We start from the raw sequence: 11895 nt of genomic DNA, 5'->3' as shown, positions 1-11895 counted from the left end.
CTCTAAGAAATATGTTGTCAGTTAGTCATTTTGTGTCCAACTCTTCATGACCCCATTTGGGATTTTCTTGGAAAAGGGGCTGGACTGTTTTGTTATGCCCTTCTCCAGCTCATTTTAATACTATAGTTGGTTTCCCAATAACTAATTCATGTGGTGAAAACCACTTCAAGCCTTATGGAGTTATTGGATTAACACCAAGCTAGAAGAACAACATTGAATTAGGAAAACATAATTTACCTGAAACTTTAGAGAATTTCAGTTTCTAAATACCACTTGCTGTTTCTGTCTTTACCTAAACCCTGTACCTGTTATTAGAATCTTAAAAAAAAAAGTTAATAAAAGTCTAACTTGTAAAATGAACCTTTCTGTTTTTAAAAATTATCAGATTCTTAAAAATAGGAAAATAATTTCACTTTCTTTAGAATTATCAGTGCAATTTTGGATGTAAAGTCCTTCATCTAATTTGGAGAACTTATCACTAAAATATAATCAAAGTCCTGATTTCCATGTTAGATACATTCAGAAGTCAATCTAAATGGAGCAGTGGAGAGAATGCTTGGGATTGGAGACAGGAAGATTCATCTTCCTAAATTCAAATCTGGTCTGAGACACTAGCTGTGAAATGCTGGGCAAGTCACTTTACTGTGCTTGCCTCAGTTTCCTCATTTGTAAAATGAGCTAGAAAAGGAAATGGCAAACCACTCTAGTATCTACCAAGAAAACCCCATAAGAGTTCAGAGTCAGACACAACTGGAAGAACTCAACATTAACAAAATAGCTCATTTGTACATAGTATTTATTTGCATGTTGTCTCCCCTCTCCAGACTGTGAGCTCCTTGAGGACAGGGACTGCCTCTTGCCTCTTTTTGTATCCTTTTCATTTAGCATAGTGCCTGGCACATAATAAATATTTAATAAATGTTTATTGATTGATTCCTGCCTTCAAGGAATGTATTCTTTTTTTTTTTTTTAACACTTACCTACTGTCTTGGAGTCAATACTGTGTATTGGCTCCAAGGCAGAAGAGTGGAAAGGGCTAGGCAATGGGGGTTAAGTGACTTGCCCAGGGTCACATAGCTGGGAAATGTCTGAGGTTAAATTTGAACCCAGGACCTCCCATCTCTAGGCCTGGCTCTCAATCCACTGAGCTACCCAGCTGCCCCCCCCCACATTCTAATAGGGAAGGATAACACCTATTGGGAAAATTATTATATTATATATTATATATATTAAATATTAGAAAATATTAGAAAATAAAAATTAGAAAATATTAGAAAGGGGAGGTGGAGGATTAAGCAAGGTCCACAAAAAAGAGACCAGGTCTTATCTAAATTGTGAACCTGCCCATGCCTTCCCCTCTCCCCACCAGGACTCAGCATTAGGTGTTCTATCATTCAGCTTCAGTAATGTTTGTTTCATAGTGTTGTACTCAGTTTCATCTGTAAAAAAGGAAGGCAGATTATATCTAAATTCTCATCCCTAACGACTGTGTTGCCCATCAAACATCTAAATTTTCTTCCCTAGATGGTGCGGTTCCTAGCAATTTCCTCCCACAGTTCTCAATGGCTCTGAAGGTGGGACCAAGCTAGGGAGAGGAGGGGTGGCAGAAAGGAAGAAATTAAGGATGCTTTATCCCCTTAAAAGAGAAGACATCGGGGCATAAAATAGCTATATTAAACACTTCACAGGATGGAGAACTGCAAGGGGCCATGGAGATCATTAAGTCCAATCCCCTCATTTTATGGATGGAGAAACAGACTCCGCTAGGAGTGGAATCTCTTCTGATTCTAAGACCAAAGGTTTTCTTTCCATTGCACTACAATCCACTGGGAAGAATTGAACTTGCTCTGCTTGGCTCCATGGACAGAACTAGTTGTCATGAGGGGAAATGTAACAAGGAGCTCAACTTCAGTTTGATACAAGACTAAGGTAGACATTCTGAGTTGTGTAAAATGCTTTTGGAAGTGTCAAAGTCAGAACACAGGGAGAGAAGTTTTGCATTCGAAGTAGATGTTAAAAGGAAAAGTGACTTGTTTGAAGGATTTGTCGCAAGAAGAGTCCAGACCCCCCTCCCCAAAATAGCAGACAGAAGACCTCTTCTCCCTCCAACTACACCTCTCTTCTCCTCACCCCTCCTCTCACAGACCCAGGAAAAGTACTGCCTCATAAATAGAGAGCTGACTCTAGAGGTTCTCAAACAATCAATAATTGATCAACATTAATTAAGCATTCACTACGCTGCCAGGCAATGTGCAAAGCACTGAGAGTAGCTGCCCTCAAGGGGAATCTTAGAATCTTAGGAGCAGTCTGGATGATCACTTGGCCAAGGATGTTGTATGGAGAGGGCGGGGCTCGAGGTTGGACCACGTAACTTTTCTAAGTCCCATTTTAGCTCTAGAATCAGGTCCCAAGATTTTAGGAGCTGAGAATCAAGAGGACCTGAGATGGGAAGGACAAGATGCAAGAAGACAGATTTAGGAAATGAGAGAGCTGAATTCAAATCCCAGCTCTGACACCAAATTCATTAGCTGGACAGGTCACAATCCCTCCCTTAGTCTCTGTTTCCTCATATATCAAGTGGGAACAAACATACTTGCCCTGCCTCCCTCACTGGGTTATTATGGTATGGGAGAAAGCCTTTACAATCTGAAGGTGCTATAGAAAAATGAATTAATATGAATAAGGAAGTTGACGATTAAAAAGTCTGAATTTTAGGTTTAGAGGTTTTCAAAAGGCTATTTACTGATCTCTTTTATTACCCCTCAAAACTTCCCCAGGTGTGCTTTGGAAGACCAACAATTGGGAAACTCTTAGGCTTCACAGTTCCTATCAGACTTTGCTGGGATTGTAAGGCCTTTCCTCGTATCATGCCTCAGTTTCCCCAATTGTAAAGTGCTGGAATTTCCCTGGACCAGCTCTAGTTTGGAGAACGTGAAATTAAATGTGGTAATAAATAAATCCGTGACTCCTCTGGGAGATAGGAAGAGGAAAGAAGAAGTCGGATGGTAATTTAAAAGCATTTTGACTCGTTTAGGGTTAGGCAAGTACACCTTTAATGAATTCCAGGCAGAGCCGTACTGAGCATGCCCTGGGCCGAGGCCCCGCCCCCTCAGCGTGTGTGAATGCGTGTCTAGTAGCTGCCAATAAAGTTGGGCGGGGTTTCCTCCCGGAGCCGGATGCAAACAAACATGGCCGCGGTAGCCGCGGCTAGAGCTGGGTTGCAGCCCCAGGGTAGCTGCGGCAGCGGGGACGTCCGAGGACTCTGGGGTTGCGGTGGGGCTCAGGCAACAGCCTGCGGCGGGGCCGCCGGACGAGGGCGGTGTCAGTGACCCCTCCGCGGGCGGGCTCCGCGGGCCATGGCGGCGGCTGCCAGGGGCTTTGGGCCCGAGGAAGAGGAGGCCGAGCCAGCCAAGGAGGCACGGATTCCGGGCTCCGAGCTGGTAGAGAACTATACGGTGAGAAGCCGCGGCGGAGGGAGGGCACGGAGGCCCAGTCGCCCCGGCTTTGGAGGAGCGAAGATGGGTCTGAAGGCCAGGTGGGCGTCGAGAATGGCAAAAATGGGAGGCCTGCCCTCCTGCAGCTCCTAGTCCAGGGAGCTAAACGCCCGTAAGAGGACTTTAGCAGAGGGGGACAGGTGGAGGGGCAAGGAGGGACCTTAGCGGAGGCCTCCTGTCGTGGGTCAAAGAGCAGCCCAGGAAAACGCATGCGTATGAGGAGGTGATGTGGGGAGGAGAAGGACGAAGACTGCTAACCTCGTTAATTTCCCTCGGAATCTGGGGAAATTGATGAAGACTCTTGCTTGGGGAGAATTGGAGATGGGGATAAAATAATTTGAATCCACAAGTCATCCGGCATTTATTTAGCGCCTTCTGTATGCATGGCACTGAGCCCTAGGGGATATCAGAAAGGCAAAAGATAATCCCTATATTCCTGGAGCACTCCGTGGGGTGGAGAAGGCTTCACAGCAACTATGCAAAGACTCGATTTAGGCAAGATAAGGGTGGGGATTTAAACTGACGCTGAAAGGGAAAATTCTTAAGATGCTTAAAGGTGTGTCCGTGCTCTTCCTCAGAGTAACTCTGCAGAGACCGGGTTTTCCCCAGCTTTAAAGTCACTTATCTTGGCCTTATGATTTGACGTTTTCCCCCTCTGGTTTCCTGACTCACTGGGTGAATGGAGAGCACCAGCATATGGGATTTAGTCTGAAGCCTAAAAGTCTCTTTCATTCTTTAAACATTTTAGCCCCTAGCCTCCAGTTTAAAGCTTTAGAGAGTGTTTTATGTTGAGAGGCATTGATTTGCAACACTTTAAACTGGTTTTCTATCCCTTTAAACTGAGGAAGAGTTCTGAAAGGCTCTCATGTGATTTTGAGATGTGGAAGCAGCTCATTTTTACAAATGCAAGAATACTTAAATTAATCTGAACTGATTAGTGAAGCAGGTCAGATAGACCCAGTAGAGTTATCAGAGCTTAAAGATTTTTGCAAATGGGCCATTGAATGACATGTTTATTTTCTTTACTGGCTCCTGAATGATTCAGAAAACAGTCATCCATCAGTATTTATCAGGCAGTTACTATGGCCCCAAATACGGTGCTTGTCTGGTCCAGACAAAGAAAGGCAAAAACTACCCTTGCCCTCAAGGAGCTCACATTCTGAGGTAATCTTTAAGTGGTTAAACTTGCTATTCTATTTGTAAGATAGATCATAGAGTCATGGTTTTGGACCTGAAAGACCCCTGAGGCTATCTAGACCATACCCTTCTTTTATAGTTGAGGAGACTGGCATAGAGAGATTAGGTGACTTCTTCCAATGTTGACACCAGGCCACAACCGCACCTCCCGTAACAACTGGAGTCCCATGCCCCATGTGCTACAAACTCTACGCCTCAGCCTTTGGACTCCAAAGCCACATGAGATGAAACTGCACAAAGACAATTGTCATTCTCCATCACTGAGAGACTACCACTACTACTCATGGCTAGACAGAGTATGTAACTGAGACAGGAATTCGAACATAGTCTTCTTACTCCAGAGCCAGCTGGAAATTTGATCTGATTATGTATGAAGAATAATTTCTCACATTTCATTGCTCATTCTTAACTTACTTTGAAGGCATTGTTACTCAGATTTACAATGAAAACCTTCCCAATTGGTCTTGATTTTATGCAGCAATAGTTGTAGGCAAGTTTGGTTGGGCCTCTATAGCCAGGACCTTAAACATCAGTGCAGAACAAGCTTCTTGCCTGTATGCTGGAGAAGGTGGGGCAAAAAGACTGGCATGTGTGATGCTTAGAGAGGTATGGATTGAACCATACAATATAGCCTTTGCCTCATGTACTTCTGCCAGATTAATTGCAACCTCCTTAATACTGTTGTGCAGGGACTTTTCTGACGAGGCCTGACACTTGACCAGAGCTGCTTACATATTAAGCTTACCACAGTGTCCCTGAAAGCAGAATGTTAGACCTTGGTCCTCCCAAGGAAGGAAGGAAACATTAACTAATTGAATGCCTTTGTGCCTTCCCCCCCACCTCACCTGTCAGTGATCAACAGAATCCTGGAGTGACCTCCCTTCTTTCTGTAGAAGACCCTTTTTAATGTTCTGATAGCAGCAGAAGTTACAGGGATTGATGTGTGATAACAAAGATAGCTGACAACACTGGATGAGGTAGATTTTATCTATCTTGACTCCAGCTCCAAAATTAAAAGAAAAATCCTGTTTTTCCCCATTTGTGGTGAGGCAAGAATAAACTTGCAGTATCGTTTCCCTTCTGTAGGTCTCTGTTTCTCTCTGAATCAGATTTCCAAACAATTTACCTGTGCTATCTGATCTAATCCTAACCCCTTAAATGTAGTTGTAAGGAAGGGTATAAATATTTAAGCTCCTGCTGTATACTAGTCACTGCTAAATACTTTACTAATCAATACCTTACCTGTTGTTATTATCACCATTTTACAGATGAGGAAGCTGAGGCAGATAAAGGCTAAGTGACTTGCCCGGTGCTGCACAGCTAAGCAGTCTGTCTGAGGCTGAATTTGCACTCAGATCATCTTGACTCTAGTCCAAATTTCTATCCCCTTCACATACATGGTTCTGTTGTGTCCAACTCTTTGTGACTCCATTTGGAATTTTCTTGGCAAAGATACTGTAAAGGGGGCAGTTAGAGAGCCAGGTCTAGAAATGGGAAGTCTTGAGTTCAAATTTGGCCTCAGACACTTCCTCACTGTGTGACCCTGGGCAAGTCACTTCACTCCCATTGCCTAGCCCTTACTGCCCTTCTGCCTTGGAACCAATACACAGTATTGATTCTAACATGGAAAGTGGTAAGGGTTTAAAAAGAAAAAGGAACTGGAGTGGTTTGCTATTTCATTTTCCAGTTAACTGTAAAAATGAGGATCTAAGGCAAAGAGGTCTAACTGACTTATCTAGCTTCACACAGCTTGCACCTGAGGACAGATTTGAACTCAAGACTTCCTGACTACAGGCCTGGCACCATATCTACTATGCCACCTAGCTGCTTTGGATTAGATTTCTTAGATTGTGTCACATTAACTATAGTAATCATAATAGCTAATGTTTACACAACGTAGGACTCGGCAAGTACTTTGCAAAATTTTCATTTGGGTCTGACACCTTTGAAAAATACTACAGATGTTATTTCCTTTTCATGTGTGAAAGGACCCTAAGGCTCAGAGATCAAGTGACTTTTCTATGACCCCATAGCTAGCATAGGAGTCAGAATTTGAACCTAGATCCCATTTAACTCTTGAATCTAGTATTTTTTTCCATTACACCAAGCTGGTACCCTGCCTTTAAAGTTGGAAGGGACCTAATTGCTTTAATAAGCAAAGCCATTGAAAACAGTATGTTTGTCTCCACTTAGAGTTCATCGATTCACTCTGAAGGTGATCAGCATTTTTCATAATGAATCCTTCAGAATTTTCTTGGATCATTGTATTGCTGAGAACAGTCAAGTCATTCACAGTTGATTATCATTACAATATTGCTGTGTCCAATGGTCTCCTAAGTTCTTCTTTTTTCACTTTTCATCAGTTCATATAAGTTTTCTCAGGTTTTTCTGAAACTGGTCTGCCTGTCATTTCTTTTTTTTTAACATTATTTATTTTAACATTATTTTATTTGGTCATTTACAAACATTATTCATTGGAAACAATGATCATTTTCTTTTCCTCCCCCCGCTCCCCACTTCTCCCATAGCCTATGCACAATTCCACTGGGTTTCACATGTGTTCTTGATTCGAATCCATTTCCATGTTGGTATTTGCACTAGAGTGTTCATTTAGAGTATCTCCTCAGTCATTTCCCCTCAGCCCCTGTAGTCAAGCAGTTGCTTTTTATTGGTGTTTTTACTCCCACAGTTTATCCTCTGCTTGTGGATAGTGTTTTTTGAGAAGTCCATCACCTTCGATTGTACCACAGTGTATTAGTCTCTGTGCACATTGTTTTCCTGGTTCTGCTCCTTTTGCTCTGCATGCATCACTTCCTGGAAGTCGTTCCAGTCTCCATGGAATCCCTCCACCTTATTATTCCTTTTAGCACAATAATATTCCATCACCACATATACCACAATTTGTTCAGCCATTCCCCAATTGAAGGGCATCCCCATATTTTCCAATTTTTGGCCACCACAAAGAGTGCAGCTATGAATATTCTTGTACAAGTCTTTTTCCTTATCTCTTTGGGCTATAAACCCAGTAGTGCTATGGATCAAAGGGCAGACAGTCTTTTATTACCCTTTGGGCATAGTTCCAAATTGCCCTCCAGAATGGTTGGATCAATTCACAACTCCACCAGCAATGAATTAGTGTCCCTACTTTGCCGCATCCCCTCCAGCATTCATTACTTTCCATAGCTGTCATGTTGGCCACTCTGCTAGGTGTGAGGTGATACCTCAGAGTTGTTTTGATTTGCAATTCTCTGATTATAAGAGATGTAGAGCACTTTTTCATGTGCTTATTAATAGTTTTGATTTCTTTGGCTGAGAACTGCTTGTTCATGTCCCTTGCCCATTTATCAATTGGAGAATGGCTTGATTTTTTGTACAATTGATTTAGCTCTTTGTAAATTTGAGTAATTAAACCTTTGTCAGAGGTTTTTATGAAGATTGCTTCCCAATTTGTTGCTTTCCTTCTGATTTTAGTTATATTGGTTTTGTTTGTACAAAAGCTTTTTAATTTGATGTAGTCGAAATTATTTATTTTACATTTTGTGACTCTTTCTATGTCTTGCTTGGTTTTAAAGTCTTTCCCTTCCCAAAGGTCTGACATGTATACTATTCTGTGTTTGCCTAATTTACTTATAGTTTCCTTCTTTATGTTCAAGTCATTCACCCATTTTGAATTTATCTTGGTGTAGGGTGTAAGGTGTTGATCCAAACCTAATCTTTCCCACACTGTCTTCCAATTTTCCCAGCAGTTTTTATCGAATAGTGGATTTTTGACCCAAAAGCTGGGATCTTTGGGTTATTATTTCCCTGGATATCCTTGATCCTTTGTTATTCCAAATGAACTGTGTTATGGTTTTTTCTAAATCAGTAAAGAAATTTTTTGGAAGTTCAATGGGTATGGCACTAAATATATAGATAAGTTTGGGTAGGATGGTCAGTTTTACTATATTGGCTCATCCTACCTATGAGCAGTTAATGTTTTTCCAGTTGCTCAAGTCTAGTTTTAGTTGTGTGCAGAGTGTTTTGTAGTTGTGTTCATATAGTTCTTGTGTTTGTCTCAGGAGATAGATTCCTAGGTATTTTATTTTGTCTAAGGTGATTTTGAATGGGATTTCTATTTCTAGTTTTTGCTGCTGAGCTGTGTTGGAGATGTATAGAAATGCTGATGACTTATGCGGGTTTATTTTCTGCCTGTCATTTCTTAAAGCACAATAGTATTCTATCGCAATCATAGAACACAACTTATTCAACCATTCCCCAACTGATGAGCACCCTCAATTTCCAGTTCTTTGCCATGAAAAGAGCTGCTATAAATGTTTTTGAACAAGTAGGTCCTTTTCCTTTTCCTTTTCCTTTTCCTTTTCCTTTTCCTTTTCCTTTTCCTTTTCCTTTTCCTTTTCCTTTTCCTTTGATCTTTTTGGGATTCAGACCACCTAGTAGTGGTATTACTGGGTCAAAAGAGAAGCACACAGTTGGATAGCTCTTTGGGCAGAGTTGCAAATTGTTCTCCAGACTGTTTGGATTAATTCACTGCTCCACATTAGTGAATTAGTGTCCCAGTTTTTCCACGTTTCCTCCAGCATTTGTCATTTTCTTTTTCTTTCATGTTAGCCAATCTGGTCGGTGTAAAGTGGTTTCAAGGAGTTGGCTTTAATGTGAAATCAGTACTGTGCTTTGAAATACTATGGTAGGCAAATGATTGTTGTAAAATTAAAAGGCATAATTGATACTTTTTTTTTTAAACCTTTACCTTCCGTCTTGGTATCAATACTGTGTATTGGTTCCAAGGCAGAAGAGTGGTAAGGGCTAGGCAATGGGGGTCAAGTGACTTGCCCAAGGTCACACAGCTGGGAAATGTCTGAGGTCAGACTTGAACCCAAGACCTCCCATCTCTAGGCCTGGCTCTCAATCCACTGAGCTACCCAGCTGCCTCCCATAATTGATACCTTTAAAAAGAGATGTGATAAAAAAAAAAATAGATGGGTGGAGAGAAGAGTATAGAGAGCCTTTAATGCCAGACTTAGAACTTGGAACTCCTCTTGATGGAGAAAGAAGTATTGTTCAGCTCTAAAATGAATATACCTGCTTTTCTCTCAGACCCTCAGTGAACTAGTCTGGCTTCACAGAGACTGCCAGCTCCCCAGTTTTTCCCTCTCCCTTTCTTGTAACATAGACCTGATTTTCAAGACTATTGTCCTATTTGAAAAAAATGAATAAATAAAATGTGTTTCTTTATCATTTTGTGTGTGTGTGTGTGTGTGTGTACGTGTGTGTATATGTGTGTGTGTATTTTATTTTTACACACAGAAATTCAGTAATGGAAGGAGGTAGAAAAGTAGACTCTGCAGAAGTCATATAAGAGGCTAGAGATCTGGATAGTTAGCCTAGGATATCAGTCAGTTAGTCCTGACTGGGTCTTGTCAATCATGTTTTTTTCTATGGAATTTTCATCTCTAGGAGGGACTGTTGAAAGTTAACAACTATTGCTCTGACCTTGACTGGGCAGGGGGATCTCCTTCACTTTGCTGGTTGGTATACCTGACATTGCTATGGATTTCCTTTTTAGGTCTATATTATCCAAGTTACTGTTGGCAGCCATCAATGGACGGTCAAACATCGTTACAGTGACTTCCATGATTTACATGAAAAGGTAACACCATTGGAGGTAGTTGCTTTGTTTTCTTGGATTGTACACCTTTTTTTAACCCTTTTTTAAATCTTAGAATCAGTACTATGTATTGGTTCTAAGGTACAAGAATGGTAAGGGTTAGGTAATGGGAGTTAAATGACTCGCCCAAGGTCATACATCTAGGAAGTATCTGATTTCAGATTTGAACCCAGGTCCACCTGTTTCTAGGCCTGGCTTTCTATCCACTGATCCTCCTAGCTGCCCCCAGGATTGTATACTATTTGACCAAATTTTTCATTGTGGTGTACTATGAGGAAAATAGCATCTTAAAAAGGCTAGGGCCGTCATGCCGAACCTATGGCACATGTGCCAAAGATATGGGCATGCAGAGATCTCTTATGAGCTTGAGAAGGCCCCTGGCTGGCTGGGAGGTTGGCCCTGCCCACAAACACAGTGGGTGGGTCATTCTAGCCTCCCTCCACCTTCTCAGGGGCTGAGTATAGACATGACCCCACCTCCAGCCTGGAACAGCAGCCATGGTGGCCCCGCCCCTGAACAGAGGGGTGGGTAGGGCACAGGGTCTGGGGTGGGGTACTGGGTCCCCATATTACTAAAGAAGAACTATAATAGCTGGATCACAGAATGTTAACTCCAGAATTTTTTTAATGCTTTAGTACTTTGACATTTTAGGTAGACTATCTAGAGAGTATATTGACTCTTATATTGAGTTCTTCACTAGATAACTAATCCCACATATATGATTTGTATCATTAAGATGAGGTGGACAGAAATAATTTGGGGTATTTGAACTTTTTGTTTTGATGTATATATGTATCTCAGCTTTTCAAATTTTATCTTTTATCTCTAATAGCTGTTTTTGTTCAGCCCAGTGGTAGGATCTTGCTCTAGTTTTCTTTTAGAGAAAGCCCTTCTACTGGATTACTTTCCATCTAAATGTTTTAAGGAAGTACCAGAACTGAAGTTCAAGAAGTTCTTGTGGGAGTTTGGGAATCAGTTGCATGATGTTGCTTTTGTGCCTATACCTAGAGGCTTCCCAATGGTGTTTCTACTCTGAAATGTGCTGATGTGTTTAACAGTGTAGTTTATATAGTCAGTCTTGGATACCCTGATTCCCAGAACCGTAAGTCCAGTCATTCTATCCCACAAATCAGATGAGGGACTATGAAAGATTGGGTGAATGCTGTGCTTTAAGCTTTTGGCCTTCTATTTCATCTAATTATAATCTGATTATGTTTTCTTATAGCTCATTGCTGAAAAGAAGATTGATAAGAATTTACTTCCTCCTAAAAAGATAATTGGAAAAAATTCCAAAAGTCTGGTGGAGAAAAGACAGAAAGATTTGGAAGTCTACCTGCAAACACTTCTTACCAAGTTCCCTGTTGCTGCACCTAAAGTGTTGTCACACTTTTTACATTTTCACTTATATGTAAGTTGTATGGGCTTAAGCATGAGGGAGAAAAGCATAAAATGTGGTTAGTGTGGGTTAGATTAGGTGATCTTTGATCTTCTAACTCTTAAATTCTGTGGTTTTGTGATCTTGTGTATTTGGTGTCACTT

General features: G+C 41.3%; 1 protein-coding gene across 6 annotated transcripts in view; it reads left to right on the top strand.

Moving 5' to 3' along the window:
* Positions 1 to 3083: 3083 nt before the first annotated feature.
* NISCH (nischarin) overlaps positions 3084 to 11895 on the top strand; it is a 46519-nt gene continuing 37707 nt past the window's right edge. For 4 of the 6 annotated variants that reach the window (XM_056804956.1, XM_007500500.3, XM_056804958.1 and 1 more), the window contains exons 1-3: positions 3132 to 3455; positions 10255 to 10338; positions 11582 to 11764. In XM_056804956.1, coding sequence (XP_056660934.1) covers positions 3357 to 3455; positions 10255 to 10338; positions 11582 to 11764 — 366 coding nt within the window. In that variant the 5' untranslated portion in view covers positions 3132 to 3356. Of the gene's footprint in view, positions 3456 to 10254; positions 10339 to 11581; positions 11765 to 11895 lie in introns of all 6 variants that reach the window. The other 2 variants (XM_007500499.2, XR_008913460.1) reach the window with 2 other exon arrangements.

The sequence above is a fragment of the Monodelphis domestica genome, chromosome 7 (assembly GCF_027887165.1).
Source record: "Monodelphis domestica isolate mMonDom1 chromosome 7, mMonDom1.pri, whole genome shotgun sequence".
Lineage (NCBI taxonomy): Eukaryota > Metazoa > Chordata > Mammalia > Didelphimorphia > Didelphidae > Monodelphis > Monodelphis domestica.
Note: the sequence above shows the minus strand (reverse complement) of the source record. Positions and strands in the feature narration are given on the sequence as shown.